General features: G+C 36.9%; 2 protein-coding genes across 2 annotated transcripts; both read right to left on the bottom strand.

The window, feature by feature from the left end:
- Positions 1 to 1,465: 1,465 nt before the first annotated feature.
- LOC117638229 (TMV resistance protein N) lies at positions 1,466 to 2,146 on the bottom strand. The gene is made up of 2 exons (XM_034373360.1): positions 1,734 to 2,146; positions 1,466 to 1,628 (listed from the first exon to the last, which is right to left on the bottom strand). The coding sequence occupies exons 1-2, from the start codon at positions 1,925 to 1,927 to the stop codon at positions 1,556 to 1,558; spliced, it is 267 nt and encodes an 88-aa protein (XP_034229251.1). The 5' UTR covers positions 1,928 to 2,146; the 3' UTR covers positions 1,466 to 1,555.
- Positions 2,147 to 7,531: 5,385 nt separating this feature from the next.
- LOC117637413 (tryptophan aminotransferase-related protein 4-like) lies at positions 7,532 to 15,651 on the bottom strand. Its single transcript, XM_034372295.1, has 5 exons — positions 15,295 to 15,651; positions 9,424 to 9,724; positions 8,964 to 9,256; positions 8,535 to 8,815; positions 7,532 to 7,960 (listed from the first exon to the last, which is right to left on the bottom strand). Exons 1-5 carry the CDS (start codon positions 15,579 to 15,581, stop codon positions 7,731 to 7,733), a joined length of 1,392 nt encoding a protein of 463 aa, XP_034228186.1. The 5' UTR covers positions 15,582 to 15,651; the 3' UTR covers positions 7,532 to 7,730.
- Positions 15,652 to 17,565: the final 1,914 nt, after the last annotated feature.

Below are 17,565 nucleotides of genomic sequence, written 5' to 3'. Positions count from 1 at the left end.
TTTGATCGAGATTTTCCCCGCTTCCCAGATTTTCTTTCCTCTGTTCGACCCCTTGCAACGAGTGCCTCGGTTTGTGAATTTTGAGTCTTCTGTTCCTTTTTACGACACTCATGATTCACCAATGCCGCAGACACCTCATCCAGTTTCACCTCGGGTTTTCCATACAACAAAGTAGTTGTCAAATGATCATAATCATCAGGCAATGAATTTAACAAACATAGTGCCTTATCCTCGTCAGGAATTATCACATCAAGGTTTGCTAAATCAGCAAGTATTTTATTATAATCATTGAGGTGTTCATGCATAGAAATACCTGAACGATATTGAAATCGGAAGAGTCGTTTCTTCAAGAAGAGCCGATTTTTTGCGCTCTTGGTCATATACTTCTCCTCCAATTTCATCCATAACTTCTTAGCAGAAGTTTCCTTCATATACGGGTATTTCAACTCCTTATCAAGGAACGATCGAATAGTGGCACAAGCATGGAGATTAATTCTAGTCCATTGCTTGTCATCAATATCTTCTGGTTTATCCTCCAGAACCATATCCAACTCTTGTTGATACAACACATCCATAACTTCACATTGCCACATACCAAAATTATTGGAGCCATTAAATTTATCAACCTCTAACCTTGTACTGGCAATTGGATGTCTATTGGATGTAGGTGCCGACGAAGACGATGTCGATTCCTTCTCCTTTAAAATTTCAACTTTTTTCTCCAGCCATCAAATCTGCCCGGCACTATTCACTGCTACTGTAGCACAGCACTGTTCACGGAGCACTGTAGCACCGACACTATTCACGTGCACTAGTCGAAAAACTGGAGCTCTGATACCACTTGTTGTGCTGAAGCGTCAACCAACTGCGAGTGAAAAATAAATAACAACAGGCAGGAGAAAAATTGAACAAAATAATCAACAAGAACAACACCAAGATTTATACTGGTTCGGCAATTGCCTACATCCAGTTTGGAGACGATGAAGTATTCCACTATAATCAATGGAGATATACAATAGTGTTTACCACTCAATTTCCCAAAGACCCAAATACACCCATCCTCACACACTCACAAAGGAAGAGAAAACAATGATACAAAGCAAAGAACAACTAGAGAGAATTTGTTTCACTCTTTGGCAAAATGCCTTTCTTTTGCTATTTTTCTCTTCTACTCAACACTTGGTTGGATGCTACAAATGAAACCATTTGCTTCCAATTTATAGCCAAAGGAAGTGGCTTCTCAAAGAAGCCAAAAGGAAGGGGCTTCTCAAAGAAGCCAAAGGAAGTGGCTTCTCAAAGAAGCCAAAGGAGGTGGCTTCTCAAAGAAGCCAAAGGTTAGCCAAGTCAACAATAGCCTACCACCATTTGTGAAAGCCAATTAATGCATTCACATTGCAACTTGTCAATATCCATCACTTTTGACTATTGGTTTGAGGCAATAATCAACAAATGCCTCCCATCCCCCATATCCCTACAAAGCGAACATCATCTGTAGGATCTAAAAGCAAATCCATTTGCTCACGTGTAAACTTAATTCCCACTAACTCTGTGGAATCTAACAAATTGAATGTGCTAGCACTTTCCCCCACACCCATTCAACAATCTTTTCAATGAGCTTTCTTTCACACCTACAAGGAAGAACAATGATTATGTCATAGATATAACAAGGTCTAAAGGTACATCAAAGTGAAAATTGGCTTACGAAAAACCCAAGTATATATAAAGTTGCTTACTCATTCTTTGAATCCAACCCAGATAAATTGGCAACTTCTGTTAAAGCAGCTCTCCAGCGCTTCACCTTTTCTATATCTTCCCTAAAACGTTTCTCATGCTCAGCGAAGGCGCCTGCAAAACTGCCACTTTGTTTTCGTACATCCGAGGGATCCACATTATAAAACACAGGCAGAACCATGCCCTTGGATTTCATGCATTGGAGAATATTTGTAAGTTCATCCAAGCACCAGGAAGAGGAAGCTTAGTTTGGCGAGAAAACAACGATAGCAAGCCTTGATTCTTGGATTGCTTTAAGGAGCTCTGAAGAAATGGTTGTCCCTCTTTCAAGCTTTGGATCATCCTTGAATGTTTTAATGCCCCTGTGCTGCAATTCGTGGTATAAATGGGACACAAAGCTATTTCGAGTGTCTACACCCCTGAAACTCAAAAACACATCATTGTTCCATTGACGAGGAGCCGACTGATCAGCTGAAGGAAGAAAAGCAGATGCTCTTTTGGGTGCTCAACGCCATTGGTAATCTGCTGCTGCTGCCGCAAACACTACTCAATGAAAAAAGAACTTCACTAATTCAAACACTCATCTGAATAAATACGAAAAAGATCATAAATGGCTTGAAAACTGAAAAGGATTGAAAAATTTGAAGAGATTTTCTTTTTTAGGGGGTAAATGAAGATTTAATAAACCTGAGGAAAAATACGGAGTTGAAGGAATATAAGCAAGGCGGAGGTTGCGGCGGAGAAGGGGTGGGATGTGAAGAGGGAGGCATGCTGGTTCTTTTGGGATCGATCTCTTGGCCAGATGTGTTGCTGGCCAACATAGTGGTTGGTTGTTTGGGTTTCGCGAAGAGAGAGGTCCCCGGGAGGGGGGGTTCGTAAGAGAGAGAGAGAATTTGATTGGTTTTTAAAATCTAACTTCGAAATATTTACGGTTGTGCCATTATATTTCCACTGATTGTAACTTCTTTGTTAAAACTCCGATTTGAGCCAAGTACGTGTCTATGAACTTGTATCGACGCGCTCTATGCAACAGTGCCATTCAATTCCCCAAAATCCTACCAGATTAAAAAGTGACCAGAATGATCCTACCCCAAAGGCAAAATTGTAATTTCACAATTAAATAAATTAAGTTATTTAAATGAATAGTTAAAATTGGGTCGAGGTGTCACATATGTGTGGGGGTACAAAACCATGACACAAGTTTTTAAAAGAAAAATTCAATCATGCAACAATATAAATAAGAAGGGCATTGATTTTGAGTATTATTGGAGGATTAATCGGCTAATATGGCGTTACTATGTTTATTTATTCTAATCGGCTAATATGGCGTTACTTTCTTTCTTTACTATGTATTAATTGTGTAAGGTGGGACTATAAACATGTGATATATAATTGTCAATGAAATTATTATGAAGTATAGGGTTGGCATTCAACCACCCAACAGGAATTGCATTGGCGAGGCCACTACAATGGTTGTATGGTATGTTATTCTTCAAAATATGAGCTGCAACTATATAATCCAATATGTATAGGAACAATTGTTGGGGGGTGGGGGGCTAGGGCCAGGGCCATAGTAGGCCCCAAAGTGACTCCATTCCTAGCTGATATCCACAATGACAAGATTCAATTAAGATCTTCAAAGGTTAATCATGCATTGCATATATTAGGATATATTGAGTCAACGTGATGACTAGTCATCCGTTACTACTAGCTTATTGCCAACTCATTTAAATTCTCATAGGAGACTCATACTTGGCTAGTTGTAGGTTTTTTGTCATAATGATTTTTGTCTCATTATAGTTTGAATTATTAGCCCCCATGAGGATTATGAGAATTTTGTTTTTACTTTGCATCTTCTTCTCTAAGGAAAGTCTCCATTTCATTATGAGGTTTTAAAATCTGCTTTGATCTTTGAAATCCACTTCACCCATTGAGAATTTTTTAGAGTAAAACTTTTACTTCGCATTTTCTACTTGGTGAGATTTGGATTTTCATTATGAGATTTTGAAAATTGGTTTTTGAAATCTGCATTTGGTGTTTAGTTTAAACACTTAATCTTCTTAGCTAGAGCAGATTCTCTGTTGATTTCTTCAAGAGGATGATTTCTTGAAGAAATTGATCATTTCATTTTAGAATCTATATTTCATTCATCAGTGACGATCCGAAGTTGAGTTATGGTGCCATGAGATGAAGAAGCTGATGGACTAGCTACTATTTTCATGAAGGACAAACTACTAGCTCAATTAAGTTTGGAGAAGGTTGCACATGGAGGTAGTACTCTTTTCCTAAAAGACCTATGATTGGTTAAGCTTGTGATTACTTTTTCTGTAAAAATCTTCTTGACTTAGTGGATTGCCTGATCAGAGTGATAATCCCCAGTTTTTCCCAATGGTGGGTTTCTAGGTAAATATTTCTAGTGTGGTGTTCTTGATTTTATGACTAGCCATATTGTATCTATTATCTCTGGAATGTTGATGAATATTGATACACCTATCACTCTAGTTGTTACTAGCTAAAATTTGAGAGGTGCTTTTGAGTGCCTAGGTTGTCACGTTGTTGTTTTCTAGGCTTGCATGTTTTTATATTTGATTTGTGATGAAATTTTACTTTGCTTGTTTATTGATAAGTCTATGACTAGTATTTGACTAGTCATATTGTCTCAAAGATTATTTGATCATTGTTGTCATTGATCTTTCCAATTGGGGTTTTAATTTAGCCCCTCACCTATGTACCAATTTCAAATGTATACTTTTATTTATAGAACGAATATTAAAAATGTAAGTACCAAAAAATAAAATAAAATAAAATTGATCATTAGATTTTAAATTAATAACTTTAGCTAGCTCATCCATTGAAAAATTCCTGATTTCACCTACCGTCCAAGCCTTCTATGATGCCAAAGTTAAACCAAAGCTGGGAGAGATTGGAGAGTATTTGAGAAGGGTGTCTAGGTGTAAGCATTTATCATCTTGATCCTAGTATTGGTGAAGAGTATTTATAGAGGGCTTGAAAAGAACAAATCCTTCTTATTAAGGAAAGAGGAGTGTCCGTCCCATAACCTAATCAGAGTGAGCGTTTGTAACATCCCATATTGACCAACGGAGAGGGGGTGATGTGCTATATATGTACATACCCATCTTCATCTAGCACGAGGCCTTTTGGGAGCTCATTGGTTTTGGAGTCATATGAACTCCAAAGTTAAGTGAGTTGGGGCTATAGCAATTCCAGGATGGGTGACCCACTGGGAAGTTGCTCTTGAGCTCCCATAAACAAAACATTGAGGGAAGAGAGGGGGCCCAAAGTGGAAAATATCGTGCTACGGCGGAGCCAAACCCGGGATGTGACAATTTGGTATCAGAGCCACTCTGTCTTGTGGTGCGAGCGTGCCGCAAGGACGTCGGGCCCCTCAGAGGGGTGGATTGTAACATTCCACATCGACCAACGGAGAGGGAGTGATGTGCCTTATATGTACATGCCCACCTCCATCTAGCATAAAGCCTTTTGGGAGCTCACTGACTTCGGAGTCATGGGAACTCTAAAGTTAAGCAAGTTGGGGTTAGAGCAATCTTAGGATGCGTGACCTACTGGGAAGTTGCTCGTGAGCTCACAGAAACAAAACCGTGAAGGCAGAGAGGGGGTCCAAAGCGGACAATATAGTGCTACGACGGAGTCAATCTCAGGATGTGACAGTGTTCCTGTTGAGACTATTCTTAACAACTAAAATGAGTTATTAAAAACAGCAACTTTAATTCTCGCAAGTGCACGAACCGTTTATAGTATAGCTTATGTAAATAAGAGGTCGATCCCACGGAGAATGGTAACTTGGTTCCAAGTTAAATTACTTAGAATGCTAGAAAAACATAGAACAAAGAAACTGACTAACTAGCTAAAGGCAAGGTCGAATTCAACAATGCCTCTTGCTAATTACTCAAGGTCTAAAACAGAATCCTAGAACCACACACGCACTCAAAATGGGGGTTTTTTTTGTTGAAATGAAAAGAAGAAAGTGAAATGAAAGTGCTCGAAAGTAAACACTGGCAGTAATCAACAGATTATAAAACAATAATTGAGAGGTGTTAGAGCCTTGGAATCCACCACTAGTTTTCCTATCCAAGTTATGAATGCATAGAAATTGACTCAAGCTTCATCAACAATAGATTATCGCATACAAGCCTATGGTATCTAGGTGCAGGATGCATGATTCTCCTAAGGCATGTGATTATGCATGGTATCTACACAATACGTGATCTCTAATATGCAACCTAAGCATGGTATCTACTTAGAATAAAGCATACACGAGTCATTAAGCTCTTTGAGAATATGATAATCACACAAGTCCTAGAACATGGTATCTGTCCTAGTCAACCTATGGTTATTAACCCCTTGAATGATTCTTAGGCCATTCATTTGTTGCTTGTGAAAGGAGAGTAATTGGTGAATCTAAACCCCTTCCCAACCTGTGCTAGATGCATAAAATCCTAGTTAGCTACTCCAAGAAAACATACATCAAGCACATAATAAACTGGAGATTAACAACTTGATAATAAAAGCAAGGAAATCAATTAACTATAAAATCATCCATAACATTGAATATTCATGACTAGGGCTTCATTCTAAGCCCTAACTAAATGGATTAGTTAGACATAACTATGAATACAAAAAATAAGAAATACATAGATAGGATAAAGAGAGAAGAAGAACTAGATGATGGTAGCAAGGAAGTTCCCAGGACAGCTCCAAGCTCCCTTGACAGCTCCAAGCTCCCTTCTCTCTTTGTGGTGAATCTGAATGTGTGTATGAGAGTAATGGATGAAGTGAATGTGTGTGTCTGACCCTCCTCTTGAATGAGTGTGCAGCTCTCTATTTATAGAGTTCAATTTCGTCCTTCCCTTTGGCTGGTGAAGCACACCTCTCATAGCTGCTCCCAACTGCTCCAACTGCCCATACTTGCCAACTGCTCCAGCTGCCAAATACATGCTTTGGTATGGTTTCTTTATGGAAAGCTTGAATTTTGTTCATCTTTCTGAGCTTCTAAGCTGATTTGACTCCTATATGTGGCTACCCAAGTGTAGCACATGGCTCTAGGGATGTAGCCACAATAAATGTGATGGCAGCCAACATGACATTTTTGTGAACTTAGTTCAGTCTTTGACGTGTTGAGGGCTCCAAATATATCCAATTGGGCTGAGATTTATAATAGACACCCATTGGAACGACTTCTATCAAGGATGTCTCCTCATCCGACTTGTGTAAGTTGCTGAGATGATGCCTGTAAGATGACCTACGAAACTGGACTGACAAGGAGTGTGGTTCAAATTGGTTTTGTCTTTAAGCTCATATTCCTCTTGTGCCACTCAGCCCTTAACATGCATGAATTGTATCAAATGTCATCCCCTTGCTGTCTTAACCTACAAAGCAAACAAACATAGGTAAGAGACTCAAAATGAAGAGAAGCTAAACAAAATTACTAAGCAAAGAAGCCATGCAAATATGTGAAATCATGACCTTATCAGTTCCACCTCTTCGATTGTAGAAGCCTTGCATTTGACTTCCTTATATTGTTGAGACAGATTCCTCATGAACCTGAGAAGATCCTTCACATATGAGACAAGATGTATAACGATATCCATAAACTTCCCAAAATGTAACACCACTTAGCAAAGCCAACTAGTGGTATTGCAGTTTTTTTTTCTTTTTCTTTTTAGTACAAGCGATAATCTAGATTACATGAGTCGGATTTTTTGTTTTGTTTTTATTAATGAGGAAAAATAAACTCGAACTTGGGTTATATCCTCCAACATTTAAAAAGTGAATACCACTAGACTAATTGACTAGTATTACATATATAAGCACGGGATACATAGGGGAGCACGAGTGGAGCTCTGCTATTTTTCGAAATGTTTCAATATACATGTAGCAGGTCAAATCACATATTGACCCTTAATTGAATAAAAGTGTACTGATTATTGGCTTCTAATACACAGGTGGTTAATTTGTCATCAAATCTCGTTGACAAATAACTTTTGGGGTTCATTTTCTTTCAAGACTAATTGGTTGAGCCGGTGAAGCAATATATCAAAATCATCTTGGCTCCTTAAGAGAGTGAGACGTACATGTCGATCTTCAGCACCAAACAAGCTACCTCTACGGCCATAAATATTGGCTTCGTTTTGGAGTACTGCATAGCAATCTTTATCCTCTTCCCTCTCGCATTTCAACCACACATAACCTGCCATGAGAATAAACTGCTTCAGAATTTGACCCAATGGAGCCTTTAATTTAGTAGTTTTTTCAATATGATTATTCCTTTCATTTATCAGTTTTTAGTTGCACAAATTCTTGAGTCTGCAAAGGCTTGGCTCTTTTGACAATGTCTAAATTACTTGAGAGAAAAACCAAATTGAAGTAACGGAAAGACAAAATAAAAAATAAAGTTCGTCACAATCACTGGATTAATGAAAATAGCATGATATATATATATATATATGTGTGTATTTATGTGATGTTTGCTCATTTATGGCCCTAAAAAAATGTTTCAAATTTAAGAATATTATTTGCAGAAATATCCGCCAGTTAATGTGATCACCGGAACATCTAACATCTATGGGTTGGCCAATGATAATACGTGGATTACATAATTGTGGTCCTAACTGGGTGTTGCCAGATCATTTCCCACTCTATACCTATAATTCACTACTACTTGACAAGGGAGGGAAAAATCAAATTTGGGACCTCTTCCAGTATGGGAAAGAGAAGTACCACTAGACTAAGAGAAGTAAATAAGAGTGATGAGTACGTTATACCTGGTGAAGGTTTTCTGGTTTTTTTGAAATAAGTGCAGTATTGTGGTGCAATTTTCTGTAGAGAAAATCGGTTTGACAGAGCCAAAGTGTTGCTCAATTTTTCCCAGCGGCTCTTCACTTTGTTGTATCCGAATTCAAATATTTCCTTGCCTCCAGTTTCAAGCACTACATTCAGAAGCTTCAAAGCTCTGAGCTGAGCATCCCGAGAAACACCCAAGCTACTTATCTGTATACTCTCACTCATTCTTTTGTACACAGACTCATCCTTCACCACTGCCCACCTGCACAAGGCACAACATTATTATTTTATAACTACCAAAAAGGGTTTTTCTTGGTTCAACTCTAATAATTTTTCATTGGTTTTAACTTTAAAAGATTTAAGAAATTATATGAGAAAAGAAAGATATGCAAGAAAATGGAAAATGATACCCGAATCTGCTACCGGCATGGCCAGTGAGCTTAGAAATAGAAAATATCATGATATCATCATCGGCTGGAGCAGGAATTGCTGTAAAATGGGGCCAGTAATACACACGATCATAGATTGCTTTGGCATTTGAGCCTTGAAAAATGGCCTTTTTCAACTTCCCATCAGGGTTGTTTGGGGAGGTTACAAACTCAATGACGTTTGTATTAGCATCTGAAATGTTCTGCAACACGGCTGCATCTCCTTCAAACTTGTAGTCCACTGATCGAACGAACTCCGCTTGCTCTTGGTAAAGCTGCGAAAATTCGACAAATAAAATTAATTTATTTGTAAAGGAGTTGTATCATCTCAACGGATCATATGCACGCGCCTCTACGAAAGATAGTAAAACAATTTAGATGGTACAAATAGTTTTGATCTTTCCAAATTTTGTATGTCGTAAATTCAGAATGAGGATTCAACCCTGTAATAAGGAACTGAAACCACAACACTTGCAGGTGAGGAAGAGCTGAGATTATTGGAAGAGAGTGCGTGAAGTGCAGCGTTGAGAAGTTGGGTTGAGCCAGCACCAAAAACAATGTATCTTCCTTGAGTCACCGCATTTCCAACAATGGCATGAAGTTTGCGAATGTGCCTCTCAAGCTTTGCTGAGATGCGAGATTGATCAGCAAAGGTATAGCTCATTCGATGCCAGCCTGCTACTACAACTGCACTTTTGGCTGCATGTTGCATCCAAAATGGCTCCAAGAAAAGTGGGTCTCCACTGCAAGCAAATATATATTATTATATATATGCATGAGATAATTAAATTTATAGTAAATGTAGCCTTCCCCTTTCAAATTAATTTTTTCTTACCTACAAACCATAGTTTTATTTTTCTATGAAGAAAACCCAATTTATTATAAGTGAAATTCGATGACTTGAATCCAACTCAGCAAATTATCTAATTAAGCTTAATGAAAGGACCCGTCCCGAATTTTCCAAAATTTGAGGCGAATCCTGTGGAAATTCCCGACATCACCCCGATGTCTTGCCCACTTCTAAAGTTATACCATTTTTCCCAAAATGGAATAAGGGTACGAGACTTTCTGCCGAAATTTCTGCAGAGTCTCCCCTATAAATTGAACATTTCCCAAAATTACAACCTGCATAAAAACACATTTAATATCCACAACTGGCAGCGTGCACAATATAATTTCATGCAATTCACATAAACGGCCTTCGGCCTTCCAATAATTCTCAACTACCAAGCGTACTAGCAAATCAATTCATGCCTTAAATAAGGCAAACTATAAATTCAAATATAAATTATGACTACTAAATTTCAACACACATTATCTAACTTTTCCATTTTCAACATACGAGGTTTTAACCTCCTAACCCAATCACATCTATGTCCGCGGCTACACCTAATAACCTTAGGCTGCCTCTGTACCCTCCCTGAGGGATCAAGCCACACGTAGTTCTTCCATAAAACCCAATTTCTCATATAGGCAATACCTTTATTTATTTCTTTGTATTTAACATTATCTCCCCATATGCCGGTACTACCAACGCCACGTATGGGGCCTGTCAACATGCCGGATAACCTACGCCACGTGCGACCATACTATCACAATATCTCCCCATACGCTGGTACAACCAACGCCACGTCTGAGGCCTGTCTCAACGCTGGATAATCTACTTCACGCGAGATCTGAACATCATATCACAATATCTCCCCATATGCCGGTACAACCAACGCCACGTATGGGGTCCGTCGACACGCCGGATAACCTACGCCACGTGCGACCTTAACATATTATCATGAGATCTCCCCAAACGCCGGTACAACCAATGCTACGTATGGGGTCTGTCCTCAAGTTGGATAACCTACGCTACGTGGGACCTAACTTTCACAGGGTGGTACGTGCAGTGTAACCAAAATTCGAGGAGAACCTAAGGTAGTGCGTATAGCACTTTAAACTGACATTCTAGACTCCTTTTATACCTTTACAAATGTATATAAATATATAATTTACTTCTAATATTGTGTAAACCTCAACAATAGTTTAGCACCCAATAATCCCCCTGGGAAGGTGAGATTACTCCGGGAGACTCATGGTCAACCAAGGGTCAAACTACCCTAACCCTGGTCAAACGGGCCCACGGGGCCCATGACCTCCAAATTCCGATCCGAAAGTTCATATGGGTTCTACAAGGTATAGGACACTCATCCTGCAAGTTTGGTTCAGATCGGACGGTCAAATCGCTCACGATCGCACGATCTGACGGTTAATATAAAACATAAACTTTAAATTATTAAATCGGAACATCCGGGACTCCGATTCACGATCCGTGAATTCTTACATGATCCTAAAAATACCTAGATTAACATATATTAAATTTGAGACCATCCAACGGTCCTAACCTATCGAACCCGGATAACGTGCAATGAGTGATACCCTAGTCAAACGACATCCGAATTAAGATCCGTGAAATCCTACGCACTCGTGACAACCTAAGGATTTCATCAAGACACAGTGCAACTTCACTACCCTCGCCCACACGCCGCCACATGCGTCGGCAGCGCTGGGTGCCCAAAGCGATTATGCATTGCCGGAAAATCTCAAAACCACGGCTCCAAACTCCTACCCTAGGTATAACATCCTATTTGGAGGCACTTTTGTTCTTGGACCTACCCCAAAAACTAACCGGAAGTGGCCGGAATCGAGATCCCAAAATCGACCGAATTTCAATTTATAAATCGAATTACCAACGCTAAGAATCAACCAAATCCTACCCAACAGGCAGCTAGAGCATGAAGAATGGATGAATTTCCATACCTTGATTGCCAGAAATGGCGGTCGGAGGAGGGAGATCGAAGCCGGCGAAGTTCGAGCAAAAATGGGGCAAAAATCGCCTTTTTCGGGCGGCTGGAGCGGCGGCCGATGTCGGGGAAGGGTCGGGTCTGATACTGAGGCCGAGCCGGTCCTTTTGGCATTGGCCCCGTCCACAGCCGTGGCCGATGGCCGGAGATCCGAGGAGAGAGAGAGAGAGAGAGAGAGAGATCTGATTTTTTTATATAAAAATCTCATTTTGAAATAATTACGATTGTGCCACTGGGTTTCTTTTGACCATATCTCTCTCGTTACAACTCCGATTCGAGCCAACTACGTGTCTACGAACTCATCTCAGTACGACCTATCCAAAAATACCAGTCACTGCCCCAAACTCTCTCCGGATACAAAAATGATTAAAATACCCCTATTCCAAGAATAAATTTATAATTTCCCTTAAATAATCTAAACAATTTAAATAAAGGGTTTAATTTGAAATCGGGGTGTTACACTTAAAATCTGATTTAAATGTTGGTCCTCAATGTTGGTCTCCTTAATTTGGAATTTATTGAAAATTGGACTATTGTTTTAAAATTCAAAACGTTTGGCACACAAATATATATATATATATATACACACATAGATATAGTGTCTATATATTAATCCACACGCAAATATATATTTTTGGGTAAGTAATGCACACACAAATATTCCTATGTGCCTTTCACAAATTATTTATTTATCATCTAATTACCGTCCTTTTTTTTCTATGAAAACTGTACCTAATAGTAATAATAGGATAATGTACCTAATACAAATTTATAATTCTTCTAATTGTCTATCAAATAGGATAGCGTAATAATGTATCTAATTTTTCTTAAGAATAATGTACCTATATTTTGCTTATAGATAATATTAATGTACCTAGATTTTTCTTATAGATAATGTACTTTTTTTAATTAATTAAAATTTTTTTTTAAAACATAAGTATGTATTTATCTGTTTACCTATCTTGTATTAGATATGGTAAATTATTTTTTGCATGTATTACCATAATTTTCCAATATACATTTACCTAATCAATATTCTTTTAGACAAAAAATAAAATTGTTTTAGGTATATATTATCATTTGTTTAATACTGTTATATTTAGATTTATTTTTATCAAAACGTTTTAATATTAAATAGGTGCTAAATTAAAAAGAACTAGCCCCTTGGCACATGCATGTGCCAATTGGTTTTCTTTTTTCTTTTTTCTTTTATTTTTAAAATTAAGAAAAGATAACATGGGTAGTTATGTTCCATAAAAGTAGGACCTATTATTTGATTTTGTTTTTAATTTTAATTTTTTTTTAATATGAAAAAATTTGAATGTACCATATTGTCCTTATTTAATTAATAATTTCAATTCTTAATGTTTGAATTCACTAAGGGCATTTTCTAGTATTTTGAATGTTTCACTACTCTATACCTTTTGCTTTATATATATATATATATATATATAGATTAAATATAAATGCTAAATATAAGGGATTTGACAAGTAAGGTAGATGGCATAGTGTGCAAATAATTTGTAATATTAGGAAAATTATTAACCTATATTTAAATTTAAGTTTTTGAAAATAATTTAAAAATGGATGAATTTATGTTTAAGCTATAAGAGTTACTCGTGATTCATGCTAATGATGATGATATTTTGTTTTATAAAAACGTTAATTATAATGTAGTTGGCTTTTTCTGACATAATTTAAAGTACCAATCAAGTGAATTTGGAACCACCATTAATGTTATGTTCACATTAACATAAAAAACATCAATAATTCATTTCCCTAAGTGGTAAGGTCCTTTTCTCCTTGTCACGAGAGAAACTCTCACGCAACGAGGATAATATTTTTTTTGTTATTTCCAATCAATAATGTAATGACACGTAAAATATCTTTTCCACGTGTCATTGTGTTTTTAGTCGGGGATAGCAAAGCAATACTATCCCCGTTAAAAGTAAGTTTTTTTTGCTTGGTCACCCGTTTGAATCCCAAGAAAAATGTGAAAAACATGATATATATATATATTTATTTATTTATAGTCCCCTTCTATTGAGGGATCCCTCAAATAATATTTGAGGGACACCCTTTAGGGTCCCCTACAAACTTTTTTCAATGATCCAAACCATCTCTGTTTTAAGTCTACATTCATAGATCATCCGAGAGCTTTTACTCTATTTAAAAATTTATTGTTTAGCTTTTTCTTTTTATGTTCATTCCTATAACTCCACTGATTATAAAATTCATTAGAAGGTAATTTTTGAAGTAGCAATTAATGCAAAAACAGCCAATTGAAAAGCAATAGTCATGTTCCTAATCCTCCAATCTACCAACAAAAGAATTATACCATTTGATCCCTTTATCAGCCAAAAAATTGTAAAAAAAAAAATGACATGCAGAAGAGAAATGCTATCCCCACTCGGACCAAGACATAACTTTTACTTGTTCAAATAACAATTAAGGTGAAGCAGGGTCAGGAACAACGAATCTCTTTATGATAAAGAGATTCATTTTGCAAGTTCGTTATTTTGCATAAAATTAGACAAATCAAAAACTGTTTTCGATATCCAATTGTGTCCTACAAAATCAATGAACACGGTGCTTCAAGAAAGTACTAAAATTTCAATAATTCAATTGAGTGGTCAAATAACATCGGATTCAAGTGATTTTTTTGTAGAGATGATCTTTGAATGAGTATCTATAAAATAGACAGTTTGGATTAGTGAAATATAATACGGAGTGAGTCCTATAAAAGTGTCCCTCAAATAAACTTATTTAAAAAATCCTTTAACCGAAGCTCCCTATATATATATATATATGTTTCCAAAAGAAAATCTCCCTTGTGGTTCTAATTTAAAAATCTCCCTTACCTATTATTTTAGGTGGATATTGACAATCACATTCACATTTATATAGTATAGTTGCTTTCACCACACGTATATGTGGGACAGTAAGGAGATATTTTATAAAACATTACTTTCATAAGTGACATCATGAGCTTTGTTTTCGGAATCTTTCCGGTGCATATTTTACATAATTAAGACAAGTTTTTGAAAATGAAATTCCCTTGTTGCCTTTTTTGTACCTTTCCAATTGGTGATATGGATTTTAAGTTTTGGCATGGTTAAGTAGAGGATCTTTTTGGGTACCAGGTGCTTTGATTCTAGAATCTTGACCGCAGTGGTTTACACCTTATCTGTTCAACTTTTCTGAATTAACAAATAATCAGGCTTGCATTTTGACCACACCTTTTTCTCCCTCCTAATTTCCAAAGGTTCCAGCTTCAAATTCTAATGTGCAACATTGAAGACTTGAAATAGTTTTTCTTTCTTTTTTCTTCAAAAGAAATATAAATCACAAATCTAAACCCCAAGCTAACTATCAATTTTCAGTAACTAAGTCTTTGAAAGTGTGTGTGTGGGAGAGAGAGAGAGAGAGAGAGAGAGAGAGAGAGAGAGAGAGAGAGAGAGTACCTATCAGCATTTGCTGCACAAGCAGTTAAAAATTGAGAGCAGTCAGGGCCTCCATAGCAAGAATTGCATTCACAAACGGGTTCCTTCCCATCAAGAATAAGCCCATCCAAGTAGGCTCTTCCATGCCCTGAGCAAGAGACGGCTGCCACGTGCTCAGCTTCTTCTGCTGCTCCTCTGCTCCAACTCAGCTCCCCCTCTCCACCCACATAGAGTTTCAAGACTAATAATAGATTAACAAATATAGAAAATGCAAAGCACACAAAGTAGGAGCTTTGTAACTTAGCCATATTTGTTCAGTTTCCTCTTTCAGGCTCTTGTATTATTCTTGCACTTATAGAACCTTATGCAAGAGGAAAAGGATAACAAACACAAATTTAAGGCGTTGGGAGGCAACGCCTGGATGAATATTTAAACATAAGGAGGCCCACCATCTATGTCAAGGGGAAGGACTTTTATGTTTTTCAGTAAATATTAGTGAATAAGATCGACCACAACTCTTGAGCCACAAATTACAACACATATCCTCACATACTCTTTTAGAGTTCGTTTGGTACACCGTATTAGACTATAGATAAGGGTAAATAGTCAATGTCAGTTATTTGGCGTCAACTTGTATTATTTAAAGGTTTAAGCTTTTAATACTCTCCTTACCTGATTAACTAATACAACCCACACGCCCCGGTTTAGATAATACATGCTTAATTATAAGGCTAGGAAAAAAAAGAACATACTTTCTATGTGAAAAATTAGACGCTATCTTTTCCCCAGGGTTCTTTTTTGCTATCTTTTCCAGTGGCTATTCTCTTCACTCTTCTCCAGGTATCCATCTCTCTCTCTCTCTCTCTCTCTCTCTCTCTCTCATACTCTCTCCAATATGCTTCTCCACTTCACTCTTCTTTTTCTTCTCTGCTATCTTCTTCAATGGCTATTTGGTGACTGTTTGTGGAAAACACAAATCAATAATTTGTGTGTGGTGGTTTTTTTGTTTGAATTTCGAACACCCAAGTTTGCAGCTTTGCTTAGTGTTGAAATTCATTCTTGCCCATTTATGTTGTTTCGATTCAAAGCTCAGCCAAACAAGTTTAGTTCTCAATTCTATTTTAATTTTTTAATTGGTGGGTCATTATAATTGGCTCTCGATTCAAAGCTTAGCTAGATTCCAGATTTTTTTAATATTAATTTTTTGGTCAAAATCCCATATTCCAAATTTAACTTGGGGGGTTTGGCATCAATGATGTGATAGGCCGGCGAGGAAGACAATGAAGGAAGCATATAAAGGGAAGAGAGAATCGAGAGAGAGGTTTCTTGTTTTATTATGAGGCAGCCGTTGGATGTATCTAATGGCTAAAACGATTTGTCAATGATTTGGCAAAAACAAATGAAAAAATAATTTTGTCATCATATGAATCTTACAAAAAATATTCATGTAATTTGAATTTGAATTTCCATTTAAATTATCAAAGAATGTAAAAAAAAAAAAAGTCTGATCCGATGTTATCTGACGAAGCACCAAACACAGTATAACTTAGTCAAACTATTTATCCGAAACAACACCAAACGCCTTATAATATTATAGATAAACAGTAAGTACTATCTAAAACATATTAATACTATCCGACATAACAAACCCTTAGTCTTTCACCATCTAATATTTGGCAAAATGATTTTCCTTTCCCATTTTAATATACTCTAGGAAGAGAGGTGAGGTATGTCACCTTCTTACATGTTTAAAATCATTCTTATAATCTTTAAAGGAAGATAACTTTATGTGAGATAGGAGAAGAACTTGTGTCCAATTGTTCCTCCTATATCATACTATTTAGTGGCAAAACTATTGGAGTTATATTAAGTTTAGCCAAGTAGTCTTAAATTGGTGTGCTAGATGTCATTTAGTTAAGTGAGTTTGTTATTAGTTTAGAGCTTAAGTCTTTGACAGCTCATGTATTCCGCCAAAAGCTAAACTCTATAATAAACTAAGCTAGCTAATATTGTATTAAGATCAATAGAGAAAATCAATAAAGAAATCCAGAACCTTTCAGTTTATTCTTCGTTTCCTCTGTTCTTACTTGCCTGGTTATCATGGTATCAAGAGCCTTGGTCGATCGTTGTGCCTCTTGACGTGATTTCTTGTTCGCTTCGCTCGCTGTTCTTAGGTATCTTATTTTTTTCCTCTCAAATATTGGTTCAATGTTTATCTTCAAGAATGGTGATTTTGTGTCTCCTTGAAGTGATTTTTCAAAATTTGGTGAAATTGATATGGAATTTGTTGCT

This window comes from Prunus dulcis, chromosome 8 (assembly GCF_902201215.1).
Source record: "Prunus dulcis chromosome 8, ALMONDv2, whole genome shotgun sequence".
Classification (NCBI taxonomy): domain Eukaryota; kingdom Viridiplantae; phylum Streptophyta; class Magnoliopsida; order Rosales; family Rosaceae; genus Prunus; species Prunus dulcis.
Note: the sequence above shows the minus strand (reverse complement) of the source record. Positions and strands in the feature narration are given on the sequence as shown.

What these genes read in the sequence shown, in the direction of transcription:
- LOC117638229 (XM_034373360.1), bottom strand. Translation starts at nt 1,927, where the DNA reads ATGAAATCCAAGGGCATGGTTCTGCCTGTGTTTTATAATGTGGATCCC. An exon ending in GGGTTGGATTCAAAGAATGA is followed by an intron (nt 1,629 to 1,733) that starts GTAAGCAACTTT and finishes TCTTCCTTGTAG; the next exon opens with GTGTGAAAGAAAGCTCATTG.
- LOC117637413 (XM_034372295.1), bottom strand. Translation starts at nt 15,581, where the DNA reads ATGGCTAAGTTACAAAGCTCCTACTTTGTGTGCTTTGCATTTTCTATA. An exon ending in TGTGCAGCAAATGCTGATAG is followed by an intron (nt 9,725 to 15,294) that starts GTACTCTCTCTC and finishes ATTTGCTTGCAG; the next exon opens with TGGAGACCCACTTTTCTTGG. An exon ending in AACCAGAAAACCTTCACCAG is followed by an intron (nt 7,961 to 8,534) that starts GTATAACGTACT and finishes TTCTCATGGCAG; the next exon opens with GTTATGTGTGGTTGAAATGC.